We start from the raw sequence: 16,079 nt of genomic DNA on the forward strand, positions 1-16,079 counted from the left end.
TAGGAAATTATGGTCATTTGTTTGAGGGGAATCCTCACTATGTGAAATAAACTGAAAGAAGCAGGTCTATGTCTCTGTGCTGCGTGTGTAAAAAGATGCACCTGTTTTGGCGGGAAAACGTAAACAGCCTCTCTGATTGGTGGATTCAAATTCAGCAGCTCCCAGGCTGACCTAGAAACTTAGTCCTCTCTCCCTGTGTGTGTGTGTGTGTGTGTGTGTGTGTGTGTGTGTGTGTGTGTGTGTGTGTGTGTGTGTGTGTGTGTGTGTGTGTTTAGTGGGAGAGAGAGGACCCTGCCCTTATTTGACAGCATGTCATTGTAGGATTTAAATTGAACATAGTTAAACTGGTTGACTGGATTAGAGCCTGTGTTTGTGTGTCCCTCTGTGCATTTGTGTTTCAATAAGTTATTACTATTCTGCTAAATCATAGTATTTCTGGTACTTTTCGGTACTTGTGCTAAATACAGTATTTCTGCTAAATCATACCATTTCTGCTTTTTATAGGATTTGTGCTTAATATAGTATTTCTGCTAAATTATAGTATTTCTGCCAAATTATAATATTTGTGCTAAAACATAGTCTCAATTTAAAATTACAATATTCATAGTTCATCACAGTGTCTCTGGTAAATCACAATATTTCTGCTCTGTTGTACTATTTTTCTAAATCATAGTGTTTCTGTAATGTTTAAGTATTTTTGGCTAAATATATTCTTTCTGTTATCTTATACTATTTCTCCTAAATTCTTGTATTTTTGAGAAGTTATCATGTTTCTGGTAAGTTACAATATTTCTGCTAAATTCTGCTATGCTATTGTATCTCTGCCAAGTATTATGTTTCCTCTAAGATATTGCAGTTCTGCTAAGTTATTCCATTTTAGCAAACTTCTTTTGCTTCTGCAAAGTTTTTACAATTTCTGCAACTTTTCAGCTTTTTCAGCTACTTTTTGCATACAGCTTCAGCTTTAAGCATCCACACTGCATTTTCGCAGGAAATGCAAATTTTTCTAGTTTATAATGTTGTGGTTAATTGAATGCCTCCTCTGCAGATCCCAGAAGAGGTCTGACTATAACTGTAACACAGCATGTTGTATTCTACAAAGTCACTGGAGCACAATTGTGTCGTTGGTGGTATTTATATTTATGAGAATGATCCCAATTTGTTTCAGTGAGTTTTCATAATCTTACAGGATTGAAGGCCACAGAAGGAAAGAAGTAAATATTAGGATGAACTAGTTGCTCCTAACTGAAGATCTTTAAACTCAGCACTTACACAAAAAATGACCTTTAATAAATTATGATTTAATATTAGTAAATTCTTTATGCTGACCAAATTTATGGTCTCCAGCTTTTATGTCACTTCTTCTTAATCTAATGTGAATGAGACTAAAGAAAGCGTGCCTGACAAAACAAAAAGCCCAAAACACCTGGATTTAACCAAGCAAATAGTCTATAGCTTTCCCATTCATACTTACTGCAGTAATCAGTAATAATGTTTAATAATTTTGGCAACCAATAGCTTATTTAACCCTAACCCTGAAGTAGCATCTTATTTATTAAGCGGTTATTTAGGAAGACATATCCTGTAGTAATGAAAAATATGTTAGTCCATTTCAGAAAGGTCAAATTACTGGCCTCCATCAAGCAAAGAAATATAATTGCTGAAACTCCTAAAATGGGTTAAGACATTTCTAAAGCATTAAAAAAAAAATTATAATATAATAAAATCTAAAAATTAATATTAAAATCTGGAGAGAAAGTAATGAGCCATCATCTTTTGAGAGTAAATATGGTTGCAAAATATTCTTGAATGATTGTGATTTGAGCTCAGTTAAATTTAATTTGAGCTCAGTTTGGTGAAACCAAATCATAAAAAACAAAACAAAATACAAAACTATTTGACTTGCTTTCACCACTCAGTTCAAAAAACAGCAGCCGTGTGTGTGTGTGTGTGTGTGTGTGTGTGTGTGTGTGTGTCTGTGGGGTCATTAGTGATAATTCAATAGGATAGGCACCATCAATGTTGAAAACTATAAATATGTTTTAGAGCAACACTTTCAGATAAATATCCCAGAGGTCCTGCAAGTGGCCCTTTTACCTTCTTTTACTTTACTTTTATTACTTTTAATAGGCCATTTGGAGGATCTCTTGGAACTTAGGACTGTTAGGTTGAAATTGTTAAATGTTGTCATTGTGTTACTTAAATTTGTACGCCTTGCCTTAAATTGTATGATCAAAGACATTCTTCTGTTTCTGTTACCATCCCCAGCCTGTTGAATGGTGAGGGAGGTAATTAGCTGTAGTGTTTAACTGTAGAGACATCCTATGTGAAAATTCTCTGTCCTTATTTAGTGAGTATGTTTTACTTCCTGCCATTTATGTCCTCACCTGTATATGGTAAACCGTTGGAAGAAGCTAAGCCAGATAAAGGGGTGAGGGGAGATGACCCTTTGTGATCAGCAGGACGTCACATAAACACACACACACACACACACACACACACACACACACACACACACACACACACACACACACACACACACACACATATATACACAGGCTTGTATATGCACACACACACACATGCACACACACACAGTGCCTTAGTTTTATGACGCACCACAGGGTGGTTTTACAATGGGTGTTTGTGAAACTGTGGGTGCTGGTTCTTTGGAGTCGTTTGCTATAGCATGTGAAAACCGGTTGAGCTGTTCTGCCTTGCATTCTTCATGGGTGATAAGTCTGAACTAGCGGGCCTGCTGAAGCGCAGACTCAACAAGGACCATTCACTTTTATAGTTTAGCTACTCAGTTCTCTTAGATGTTTATAGGCTCTTAAAAGAAGAGGGGCGATGTCCCAACTTTATTGACTTGTGTTGCTGCCATCAAATTTAAAATGAGCTGATATTTATTGTTGGAATTTGGGTTGTAAGTGATGTGAGTTTACCTAAGTTTGTTGACAAGATCATCTAAATGTTTAATGACATATGTCTGAATACAGACAGTGGAAAAATGTCAGTCTTAGTTTTACTGGATCTCAGTGCAGCATTTGATACAGTTGACCACAACTTATTACTCAAACGACTGGAGAACTGGGCAGGTCTTTCAGGAACTGTACTAAACTGGTTCAAAACATACTTAGAAAACAGGAAATACTTTGTATCAATAGGTAACTTCACATCTGAGCAGACAAGTATCACATGTGGAGTTCCCCAAGGTTCCATCTTGGGACCCCTTCTGTTTAACATTTACAGGCTCCCACTGGCACAGATTATAAAGAACAACAAAATAAACTACCACAGCTATGCAGATGACACACAAATATATATCACAATGTCACCAGGAGACCAAGGCCCTGTACAGGCTCTTGGTAAATGCATCGAGGAAATTAATGACTGGTTGTGCCACAATTTTCTCCAGCTAAACAAAAACAAAACTGAGGTAATAGTCTTTGGCGCCAAAGAAAAACGATTACAGGTCACCAGAGAACTTCAATCTATACACCTAAAAACCACAAACCAGGCGAGAAATTTGGGTGTAGTGATGGATGCAGACCTAAACTTAGAAAAACACATTAAGACAATAACAAAGTCAGCTTACTATCACCTCAAGAATATTTCAAGGATAAAAGATCTGATGTCTCAACAGGACCTGGAAAAACTAGTCCATGCGTTCATCTTTAGTAGGCTTGATTACTGTAACAGCATCTTTACAGGTCTACCTAAAAAATCAGTCAGACAACTACAGCTCATTCAGAACTCTGCTGCTCGAATCCTCACTAAGACCAAAAAAGTGGACCACATCAGTCCAGCTCTGAGGTCTTTACACTGGCTGCCTGTCCGTCAGAGGATAGACTTTAAAGTTCTGATGCTGGTCTATAAAGCTCTGAATGGTTTAGGACCAAAATACATCTGGATCCGGTCTTTTATCAGTTTCCAGAGTCAGAACCAGACACGGAGAAGCTGCATTCAGCTTTTATGCTCCTTATATCTGGAACAAACTCCCAGAAAGCCTCAGATCAGCTGAAACACTCAGTTTATTTAAATCCAGGTTGAAGACTCACCTATTCTCAGCTGCATTTGAATAAAGCACCAAATCCACACTTTTAAGCTTAAATTTCAAAACTTACATTTAACTACTGATTTTATCTACTGTTCTGATTTTATCTGTTTTGATTTTATATACTGTTTTGTTTGTTTGTTAATTAGTTTGTTTGTTTGCTTGTTTTAATCAATTTTAAATCATGCTTTTTATTTGTTTTTGTTTCTAATGTCTCTGTAAAGCACTTTGAATCACCTTGTTGTTGAATTGTGCTATACAAATAAACTTGCCTTGCCTTGCCTAAAGTAAAGGTGGTCCAGTATTAGAGTGTGTGACTTTAGCTGGGTGGATATTGTATAAAAGCAACCCTGCACCCATGTAAAAGGAAACACTTATTTCATACCTGGAGTGAACCACAGTTGGTGCTTTGCCCCCTTCTCTCTCTATGTGCTGTCTCACCAGTCCTCTGAACTGGATCAGGATCTCTGTGCACTCTGGGACTCCATGATCAGGCCAGGCAGTAAAGTGGAAATGTTTAACTGTCTGTTCTTCTGAGGTTTTTCTCTGTGAGGAACATTCATATACAGTTACTTTAGGCCTATGTCTTGATATACAGCATAATATTTTAGGTATCAATCAACCATTATTCTTCTAAAAGCAACATTAACAGTTAAAGCCTTCAGTGTTTTCTATTCATGTTTTCTAGCCTTACTTAGTACCATCTACACACACACTCAGAAGATATAAGTAAGTTTTTATACATCTTTCAGGTTGAATTCTCTCAGCGTCCAGTTGGTCTCCTGTTGCTCAGATCTCATGGTGACCAACAGCTCTCCATAAAGGCATGACTTGCTGTCTGCAGGCCAGTATTGTTCACACCTGGTCTAGAAAAATGAACAAAAAGCAACAAAATACACGTACAAAATGTATTTTAATCATAGATCTTGATCTGTTCTTTGTGAAGTAACATGTTTCCTCCTGACAACAACTTCCTTAAAAGACCATCAATAAAACATTTTAAGATTTTCCTGAAGACTTACCCGCCCTCCTTCAATGCAGTTGGTTACCATAACGATCCTCTTAACTCTTTGTTCCCAAATCATTCTCCAGAAATCATTAACAGTAGAGGGCAGAGGGCCCTGAGTGGCAATGTACTCTCTGTTACTGCTGTAGCCCTGAAAAGCAGGGGACAAAGTTAATATGTAGACTAATTTAGCTTGTATATCTTCTGCTCGTTATAGAAATGAAAAAAGAAAGCTCATGAAATCGCACAAAGGTGCTTGTTTATATGCTTTCTGTATGGTGTAGTTATAAAGAGATCTTCACTGAACTTTATCTTAATGTAACACTTACCGGCATGTAATTGGCATTGATATAGTCTGAAATTCCATCAGGATCTGATGTAGTTAGCTTCACACGACACCAGTCATCTAATATGAGAAAACAGGTGATTTAACTCCAGTGCACCTCCAGTAGACGTGACATAGACTGCTAGACTGAGCTCACAACAGCACGGTTCAACAGTCAGAGGAGAGACTCACATGGCAAGACGTTATTGAAACGATTCTTCGCTTTGTTTTCAGGTAGAATAGCAGTCTTTCGTGTCTGGTCTGTTCCAACAGGAGCGAGGCACTGCATGAACGTAGCAGATAACAAAGCATGAAACTGAGATACTGGCCATCGTAAAACGAATAAAATGGTAAGAAATAAAACAGTAAAGACACAAAAACAGGAACACACAGAAGCAGAAGAGGAAAAGAAATCTTGATCTTTTTATGCACCTCATATTCCTCGCTGAAGCCTCTGTTCTCGTCCAAACTCAGCGGATGGAAGTGGTCCGGAAACTTTGCAGAGGGAATAGATCTAAAAATAAATAAAAAAAATACATAAATAAATAAAACATAAAAAAAGTAGAATTAATCTTACCTTTGTTTTGACCTAATGTTTCACCGAATTTACCGGAGGAACCCACCCGAGGGATTAATAAAGTTTTATCTAATCTAATGAAATAATAAAAATTATATGATAGTGATTAGGGATGGGTATCGAAAACCGGTTCTTGTTGAGAACCGGTTCCCACTGTTTCAATTCCTTGGAATTGTTTGCCATTTTTGCAAACCTTATCGATTCCAGTCGCCCCGAATGACGTCACCACGTTGCGGAGCGTCGCTTACCTGGCAGGAAACACGGCTAAAAAGTTTGATTATACTTTACGAGAACGGAAGACAACAGGGCAACTTGCAATACTTGCAAAGTAGATATTTCATTTAAGGAAACACTACGAACATGCAAAAGCATTTGCTCACAAAACACGTGATAATGTCGTGTTTTTAATTCCGCTCCGGACTCGTGAATCTCAAATCAGCAGCACCGGTAACGTTTGCACGTCCTCTCCCGTTAATGCGGCAGGTAAATAATCAACTAACAGTGCATATTATGTTAGCGCGATCTGCCTTATTACAAAACCTGCCATTACTGTGCATTTAGGTGAACATGATGAGAGAGACAGACAGAGTCTGGCTCAGATGCTGGCAGTTGTTGCTGCAGTCTACTGGTAGCGTCTCCTTTCAGGCCAGGATAGACGAATGTCACCGAGCAGTGACTAAGTTTGTGGTAAGGCTTGCACTCGTTTGCCACAGATGCCCCCGATTTTCGGTAAGTGAATGTGTTTAATTGTAGGCAGGGACATTACTGGGGCGATCGTGGCTCGAGAGTTGGGAGTTTGCCTTGTAATCGGAAGGTTGCCGGTTCGAGCCCCGGCTTGGACAGTCTTGGTCGTTGTGTTCTTGGGCAAGACGCTTCACCCGTTGCCTGGTGGTGGTCAGAGGGCCCGGTGGCGCCAGTGTCCGGCAGCCTCGCCTCTGTCAGTGCGCCCCAGGGTGGCTGTGGCTACAATGTAGCTTGCCATCACCAGTGTGTGAATGTGTGTGTGAATGGGTGGATGACTGGATATGTAAAGTGCTTTGGGGTCCTTAGGGACTAGTAAAGCGCTATATAAATACAGGCCATTTACCATTACTGGATATCTCTTGTGTAATTGCTACAGAATAATTTATGTTATACTTTGTTATTGCTACAGAAGAATATTTATTTTATTATTTTACATTTACAATTTTTTTCCCCGGGGACCCTGTGACACCCCTTTGAAGAGCTGTGGATCTCTTAAGATCACACTGCTGGGTTTGTAAGGCCATGTTACTCCTAAATTTCTATTGTCAGAGATTTACAGTTAACAAACAGTCAGGTGAGTAAACAACACTGAGACACTTGAGATTGATAACGTGTGGCACGGGTGAAACTCAGACAGAGAGTCACCCCGTACTGCAGCATTCGTTTATTTTTATAGGTTACATCGTCAATATGCAAATATAATCACATTTCCTGTTACGCAGGTCCTGATGCTGTCTGTGTGTAAGCTGTGTGTGTGTGTCACAAAGTATGTGTGTTGCAAGTCAATTTCTAAGAATAATATAATTCAAGTCAACTTCTGCGGATATGTATTTCTGTACTAGTCTCTTGCGGTAAATGTCAGTGTCACAGGGTCAGCTTCCTGTTTCTACAGAAAACTGTGTCTGGTGAAATATGTGTAACATAACATTTGAAGCATAATCGAATAAAACAATAAAAACTCCCTAACATCTATCTTGTTCAAAGAGAAGATATAAAACAAAGTTCTAAGCTAATCAACCTTAGTGTTCTCCTTTTAAAAAAAAAAAAAAAGAATCGATAAAGAATTGAATCGTTAAACAGAATCGAAAATGGAATCGTGAAAATCTTATCAGTACCCATCCCTAATAGTGATTGACATTAATGATTCCCTCTCAAACGTATTAATTAATTTTTTGCCTGAATTAATGTTTTTTCTTCATTGTGGGTAATTGTCATTGTAAAAAAACACTTACTTGCTCTGTGTGTTTGGTACTTTGGATCCACCCATGAATGAAGACTTCTTTCTGCTGCAGGATCAAAACATTAAATATGATAAATGTCTTGATTTAATTTACTTTATTCTTGTCAGTGAAGTGAGACCCACCTAATAATATCTGGTCTTTTGAGGAAAATTAAGACAACCAGAGCGACCAGGAGACCAAAAAGAAGCACACCAAATACAGACCCTGCAATAACTCCTAAAGGGAGCAAAAGCATAGTTAAAATGCAACAAAGTTAAAAAGTTTAGAGCTTTATTTTACACTTGAGTGAAATGAAACGATTTGTAATCAAGTCAAAGTTGAAAATACTGTATACTGTTATGATTACAAGCAGTAACATGGTAATGTAGTTACTTTTACTCACCCCTTGGATCAGTTTGGCAGTAAAACACATGCGGTTCAGAACTCCTCACCCCAGACAGTGAAGTTACAGACACCTTATATTTTTTGGCAGGTTGGAATCCATCGATTATGATCTCAGTTTCAGGACTAGCTACTGTGTGAGTCTTTCCAGCCACATTCACCTCCGCATTAGTCCACTCGCCCTCTGGGTCTGTCCATTTAATAAGAACAGAGTATCCAGCTGCCCAGTACTCACAGTGAGCATTTAGATTAGGAGGAACTGAGTAAAACAAGAAAAAGGTTTTACAGTCATAACTAAAGCAGAAAATCTATGACTTATAGCATCCATCCATCCATCCATCCATCTTCAACCGCTTATCCGAGGCCGGGTCGCGGGGGCAGCAGCCTAAGCAAAGAGGCCCAGACCTCCCTCTCCCCAGCCACCTCCTCCAGCTTATCCGGGGGAATACCAAGGCGTTCCCAGGCCAGCCGAGAGATATAATCTCTCCAGCGTGTCCTGGGTCTTCCCCGGGGCCTCCTCCCGGTGGGACATGCCTGGAACACCTCACCCAAGAGGCGCCCAGGGGGCATCCTTGTCAGATGCCCGAACCACCTCAGCTGACTCCTTTCGATGTGGAGCAGCAGCGGCTCTACTCTGAGCCCCTCCCGGATGGCCAAACTTCTCACCCTATCTCTAAGGGAGAGGCCAGCCACCCTTCGGAGGAAGCTCATTTCCGCCGCTTGTATCCGCGATCTCGTTCTTTCGGTCACTACCCACAGCTCGTGGCCATAGGTGAGGGTAGGGACGTAGATCGACCGGTAAATTGAGAGCTTCGCTTTTACACTCAGCTCCCTCTTCACCACGACGGACCGGTGCAGCGTCCGCATTACAGCAGCTGCAGCCCCAATCCGTCTGTCAATCCCCGGCTCCCTTCTCCCATCACTCGCGAACAAGACCCTGAGATACTTGAACTCCTCCACTTGGGGCAGGGACTCATCCCCGACCCGGAGAGGGCACTCCACCCTTTTCCGGCTGAGAACCATGGCCTCAGATTTGGAGGTGCTGATCCTCATTCCCGCTGCTTCACACTCGGCTGCGAACCATTCCAGTGCGAGCTGGAGGCCCTCACCTGATGAAGCCAACAGAACCACATCATCCGCAAAAATCAGAGATGAGATTCTGAGGCCACCAAAGCGAAAGCCCTCCGCCACTTGGCTGCGCCTAGAAATCCTGTCCATAAAAATTATGAACAGAACCGGAGACAAAGGGCAGCCCTGGCGGAGCCCATCACCCACCGGGAACGAGTCCGACTTATTGCCGGCAATGCGAACCAAGCTCCTGCAACGGTTGTACAGGGATCGAATGGCCCGTAGCAATGGGCCAGACACCCCATACTCCCGCAGCACCTCCCACAGGGCACCCCGAGGGACACGGTCGAATGCCTTCTCCAAGTCCACAAAACACATGTAGACTGGTTGGGCAAACTCCCATGCGCCCTCAAGTACCCTCGAGAGGATAAAGAGCTGGTCCAGTGTTCCGCGACCAGGACGAAAACCGCATTGTTCCTCCTGTATCCGAGGTTCGACTAGCGGAAGAACTCTCCTTTCCAGCACCCTGGCATAGACTTTCCCAGGGAGGCTGAGAAGTGTGATCCCCCTGTAGTTGGAACACACCCTCCGGTCCCCCTTCTTAAAGATGGGGACCACCACCCCGGTCTGCCAGTCCACAGGTACTGCCCCTGATCTCCACGCAACATTGCAGAGGCGTGTCAACCAGGACAGCCCTACAACGTCCAGAGCCTTCAGGAACTCGGGGCGGACCTCATCAACACCAGGGGCTCTGCCACCAAGGAGTTGTTTAACTACCTCAGTGACCTCGCCCCCAGAAATTGGTGGGTCATTCCCCTCATCCCCAGACTCTGCTTCCTCCTCGGAAGACGTGTCAGTGGGATTAAGGAGGTCCTCGAAGTATTCCTTCCACCGCCCGACAATTTTCTCAGTCGACGTCAACAGCGCTCCGCCAGCACTATACACAGTGCAGGTAGAGCACCGCTTTCCCCTCCTGAGACGCCAGAATCTCTTCGAGGCAGTCCGAAAGTCTTTTTCCATGGCCTCTCCGAACTCCTCCCACACCCGAGTTTTTGCTTCAGCCACTGCCCGAGCCGCATTCCGCTTGGCCTGTCGATACCTGTCAGCTGCCTCCGGAGTCCCACAGGCTAACCAAGCCAGATAGGACTCCTTCTTCAGCCTGGTGGCTCCCTTCACCTCTGGTGTCCACCATTTGGTTCGGGGATTACCACCACGGCAGGCACCAACCACCTTGCGGCCGCAGCTCAATGCAGCAGCTTCGGCAATGGAGACGCTGAACATGGTCCATTCGGACTCAATGTCCCCAGTCTCCCTCGGAATGCTGTTGAAGCTCTGCCGGAGGTGTGCGTTGAAGATCTCGCGGACTGGGGCCTCTGCTAGACGTTCCCAGCACACCCTCACTACGCGTTTAGGTGTACCAGGTCTGTCCAGTGTCCTCCCCCGCCACCTGATCCAACTCACCACCAGGTGGTGATCAGTTGACAGCTCAGCCCCTCTCTTTACCCGAGTGTCCAGAACATATGGTCGCAGGTCTGGTGATACGATTACAAAATCGATCATCGACCTACGGCCTAGAGCGTCCTGGTGCCACGTGCACTTATGGACACTCTTATGTTCGAACAGGGTGTTCGTTATGGACAAACTGTGATTAGCACAGAAGTCCAATAACAAAGCACCGCTCGGGTTCAGATCAGGGAGGCCGTTCCTCCCAATCACGCCCCTCCAGGTCTCGCTGTCGTTACCCACGTGAGCATTGAAGTCTCCCAGCAGGACAACAGAGTCTCCAGGTGGAGCACCTTCCAGCACCCCCCCCCAGGGACTCTAAGAAGGCTGGGTACTCTGAACTGCCACTCGGCGCATAAGCGCAGATGACAGTCAGGACCCGTTCCCCGACCCTAAGGCGCAGGGAACAAACCCTCTCGTCCACCGGGAAAAACCCCAACGTACCGGCAGCAAGCCGAGGGGATATTAGCATGGCTTGGGCTCTGGAACCAGTCTCCTGGAGAGGGGCTGGAGAGGGGCTGGACTCTGTCTCAGTCTGGAGTTGCCCCTGGTGAGAGGCGGCGGGCTGACTTATAGCAAATATAATGAAACTTTTTATACTATAAAAAAGAGTGTATAAAAACTGCCTGTAATTTTAAAATTAGTTTTCAACTAGAAAGATTATTTGCCTTATGTTGAATTCAAAGCAGTCCTCTTATTTTAAACATTTTATAATTTTGGGGATTTTCATATAAAAACTAGAAATAAAGACCTCAACATTGACACATTAGATATTGAAAGAAATACTAATTTTCTGCTTAAAGCTTTTTAATTTCTTGAGCTAATTTATCAGAATGAATTGGTCAGTTAATAATAAAATGATACCTGGATGAAGCTCATATATTAATACTGAGTCAATGAATATAACTGTGTTAACCTGCGGCATGTAGATGGTGAATAAAAGGTGTTTTGTTGCAATAACCTTTTTCAAGACTAAAACAATTGAATGCAAGGGAAAAAACTAAAAATTAAAAACTAAATTAAATCAATTCACAGATAATCTTTCTGTAACCAATATGACTGAATGCTTTAAGATCTCAAAAACTACTTTATAGATTAAAAATATGCTAGTCCTTCAAATGGTTTCTGTTGTACTCACGAATTGTTAATTTGTGTTCACACTGCAGGAAAACTCTGGAAGACTTTTCATAGACAAGAGAGATATTATAGGTGGCACCAGGGTAAAGTCCAGTAAACGACACATTTTCACGTCCATTACTGACATGAACGTTAGATCCATTATAGGCGCTTGCGGTCGAAAACAAGCCTTCAATCTTTGCTTTGATTGATGAGTTGGTAACTTTCCAGTCTGCACTGGCACAGTCGATGGCTGAAATGGATGAGAAAACAGTTATATGCAGGAACCTGATTCTTTTTTTATTTTTTTTATGGTTGTTTATACAACTCATTGAAAAGAAGACCACCTGAAGTGCTTCAAACTGCAGGCTCTTTGTAATTTTTCTCATGGGACAAAATTTCATTCTGATACTGAAAAAGTTATAAAATTTTTTTTTTTTTTTACCTGTCACTGTTAAATTCGTATAAGGAGTGCTCCTAAGTCCAGCAAACACTGTGGTTAAGCTGAAATCATACTGTGTTCCAGGCTGAAGAGATGTCACTACTTTTCTGATTGTATCTGAGGACCTGTCTGACACACTATCTGACACATCACCATTGATTTGAAGCTCGTATTGCCAGGCTTTATTCATGTTCTCCCACTCTAGAGTTATGCTGTTAGCAAATCGTTCAGTCACACTGACCCAAGGCACCACTGGTGGAACTGAAAAAACACAAACAAAACTCAGAAGTGGAATTTGTTCATCTTTTTCTTTTAGAGTGAAATAGCTACATGTGACTGTGTAACATACAGGAGTATAGAGCTAGTTCAGTTATCACAAGCTTTTACAAACTTAAGTCTGAGTAGGTGTGTGAGCTAAATGGCTCAGCATCAATGTATGTTTCCAATCAGGTGATCAGATCAGTCAAAATTCAATAAATAAAAAATAACAACATATACTAATAATATGATAATTATATAGTTATTATATAAAATATTATAATTAAGCATGCTGCTTGCTAAGAGGACACCATTCATGTTTGTTGCTCTATTACAAGCACAAGCCTATCATAAGGGTTAGATGCACACTTCCTTCTGCTCTGAGATAGTGGAACCTGGATGGATAAATGGCACTGCAGGCCAGAAGGAAAATATAGAAATTTGACTTGGACTTATATTGTCCATTTAAATATATTGTATCACAAGGAAAACAAACAGTTTAAAAAAAACCACTTGATTACATACCTGTCGGTGCACTAAAGTTGTATCCAGAGCTGCTGACGTTCTCAAACACAGTAAAGAGGGTAAAATTGTAGTTTGTCCCAGCAGTCAGAAAAGAGACCACACATGTAACTGATGCACCTGATGTCGTGCATCCGTCCATGTCATTCTTGCCAATAACAATACTACCGCTGTCATATTCTAGGATGTATGTTAGCATGTCGTTAACCTTCTCCCACATCAGAGTTATACTGTTCTCATTTTGTGTCACAGTCACATTCTGGACATTTTTTGGAGCTGAAAGAGGACAAAGAATGATTTCGGAAGCATAAATAGATGTTACTTTTTCCTTTCAAGGCACTCATAGTGACAAAGCAACACACATAGGGGAGACCGGGGATAGTTGTAACGTGGGTCAGTTGTAACACTTCCAATTTCTCCAATCAGGGCTAATATGTTCAGGGTTGGAATATGTTCAAAAGCTAGATTTTTGCATTCTGTCACACACACACATAGCTACATAAATGGCTCTAAGTGCATTCATGTGTTGAATAAACAAAGATTACATGTTAATGTTTTGTTAGTACCCTTATTTCATTGTGTTACATTTTACCCCAGGATATGTTACAACTAACCCAGACTATGGGGTTAATTGTAACATTTCACTCTTCGTGTTTGAGACCATACCATGCAATGGGTAATTGTGCTGCAGAGAAAATAGCTGCACTATTTAATAGCAGAGACATGTAAATACTTTGCATTACATTTCGAATCCACTACCTTAAAAGAGCTTCAATTTACAGACAGAAATGTCAAAAATGTTACAACTATCCCCGGTCTCCCCTATGTTAATAAATAAATGAAGCTCTGGTCTCATTTAGTCTGATTCAAATGCAGTTGCTGTGAATTATAAGGAGCTAAAGATGAAATAAAGACAATTTTACAAATTCTGATTCACAAATGACATCCTTAAGTAACCATTTTGGTTTCCTAAGTTTTAGTAAGGATGTATTCTGGGATGTTTTTAACCTTTTCCCACTGCAGTGTTATGCTCATCTCATTTTGATGCACCACAGTCACATTATTAACACTTTGTGGTAAGATAACAGCGGAAAGTGGCTTTGACAAAAAAAATCTCTCCATCAGCTAAAGTTTCAAGTACTAATGAGGCGTCCATCTGGGCTAATTTATCTATAATACAGAAAATATGTCTTACCACCATCAGTGACTGCGATGCAGTTTACTCCACTGCTTCTGACATTTCCAAACACAGTGAAGAGAGTGAAATTGTATCTGGTTCCACTGGTCAAATCTGACACTCTGTATTCTTTTTCAGAATTACTAATGTTGATCTCTCTTTCATTAAACACAAGAATATAATTGTCGATGTTGGGGACTGTTTTCCACTCCAGAGTTATGCTGGTCTCATCTTGTCCATTTTTCTTAAATTCGTCAGCATTACGAGGAGCTAGAATAGAAAAACGTACAAACAAGAAACTGTAACAACATTTTCTGTCAGAAACAGAAACATGGAGCGAGGCTTCAGTTTCAGTATTTTTATCTGTCCTTTTGAAAAATATTAGGTGAGCTACACTCTTCTGTTTCTGAGAAACCTTAAACATCATTATAGAGCTCTGCCCTTGTTCAAGTTGTAGAGGAGCATCAACTGTGGAACATTTTAAAGGACTATGACTGTTTTAGATGTTTTTAATCTGTTAACCTCCACCAGGTTAGCAGTAAGCAGTCTAGGATTATAGGTCGGGTTAGTATTTGACATATTCAAATTGGAAAATTTGACAAATGTTTATGTTATTATTCTGTAGGATGTATTCTGGGATGTTTTTAACCTTGTTCCACTCCAGTGGTATACTCATCTCATTTTGATGCACCACAGTCACATTATTAACACTTTGTGGAGCTAAAGATAACAGAGGAAAGTGGCTTTGATAAACAAATAAAAAAAAACAACAACTCTCCATCAGCCAAAGTTTCAAGTACTAATGAGCCGGTCCATCCTGGTTTATCTATCTATGTTAGAGAAAATATATCTTACCAGTGACTGCGGTGCAGTTTACTCCACTGCTTCTGACATTTCTAAACACAGTGAAGAGAGTGAAATTGTATCTGGTTCCATCAGTCAAATTTGAGACTGTGTATTCTTCTGTAAAAGTCTTAATGCTGATCTGTCTTTCATTAAACAAAAGAATATAACTGTCACTGTTGGAGACTGTTTTCCATTGCAGCTTTATGCTGGTCTCATTTTGACTAACAGCCTTGAATTCTTCAGCATTACGAGGAGCTACAATAGGAAAAACACACACAAAAGAAACTAAAACAATGTTCCCAACAACATCTTGTATTTTGTTTATGTTTTAATTAGACTGAACATTTTGTTCAGTGCTCACTAACCTGTCACAGCACTGAATCTGTATCCACTGCTGTTGAGTCCCTCAGACGTGGTGAAGAGAGTGAATGTGTAGTTTCTCCCAGCAGTCAGAGAAGTGACCACATGTACTATGGGTCCTTCTTCAGTTTTATTAATATCTTCTGTTATATTACCATATTGCAGGATGTATGTTGGGATGTTGTTAACCTTGTTCCAGGTCAGAGTTATACTGTTCTCATTTTGTGTGGTCACATTCACTCTGTCAACATTATTTGGAGCTGGAAAAGAAAAGAGGACACACAGTGGTTATAGTTAAAAAAAAGAACTGAACTGAAGCACTGACTATACTGCTTTCATTCCTTTGTACCACTGTGCCTTTTGTTACATCATCAGGAGCTGTGATGAGTTGAGAGTAGCATTCACCTTTTACCACAATAAAAACCCAGAATGACATTCACTTCACTTTCACTGATC

The 16,079-nt window shown here is 41.0% G+C and overlaps 1 protein-coding gene across 1 annotated transcript in view; it reads right to left on the minus strand.

Moving 5' to 3' along the window:
- The window catches only part of LOC308391143 (receptor-type tyrosine-protein phosphatase H-like), a gene marked incomplete at its 5' end in the record, with an annotated part of 44,044 nt that extends 27,985 nt beyond the window's left edge, over positions 1 to 16,059 (minus strand). Inside the window, 15 exons of the mRNA XM_080873611.1 lie at positions 4,443 to 4,603; positions 4,801 to 4,923; positions 5,080 to 5,214; positions 5,393 to 5,469; positions 5,581 to 5,671; positions 5,821 to 5,902; positions 7,942 to 7,995; positions 8,073 to 8,166; positions 8,333 to 8,590; positions 12,041 to 12,721; positions 13,244 to 13,516; positions 14,436 to 14,687; positions 15,273 to 15,518; positions 15,629 to 15,883; positions 16,029 to 16,059. Of these exons, the coding sequence (XP_080729737.1) occupies positions 4,443 to 4,603; positions 4,801 to 4,923; positions 5,080 to 5,214; positions 5,393 to 5,469; positions 5,581 to 5,671; positions 5,821 to 5,902; positions 7,942 to 7,995; positions 8,073 to 8,166; positions 8,333 to 8,590; positions 12,041 to 12,721; positions 13,244 to 13,516; positions 14,436 to 14,687; positions 15,273 to 15,518; positions 15,629 to 15,883; positions 16,029 to 16,059 (2,813 nt within the window). The remainder of the gene's footprint in view (positions 1 to 4,442; positions 4,604 to 4,800; positions 4,924 to 5,079; positions 5,215 to 5,392; positions 5,470 to 5,580; positions 5,672 to 5,820; positions 5,903 to 7,941; positions 7,996 to 8,072; positions 8,167 to 8,332; positions 8,591 to 12,040; positions 12,722 to 13,243; positions 13,517 to 14,435; positions 14,688 to 15,272; positions 15,519 to 15,628; positions 15,884 to 16,028) is intronic.
- Between the last annotated feature and the right edge of the window lie 20 nt (positions 16,060 to 16,079).

This window comes from Rhamphochromis sp. 'chilingali' (assembly GCF_963969265.1).
Source record: "Rhamphochromis sp. 'chilingali' genome assembly, chromosome: 22".
NCBI classification, from domain to species: Eukaryota; Metazoa; Chordata; class Actinopteri; order Cichliformes; family Cichlidae; genus Rhamphochromis; species Rhamphochromis sp. 'chilingali'.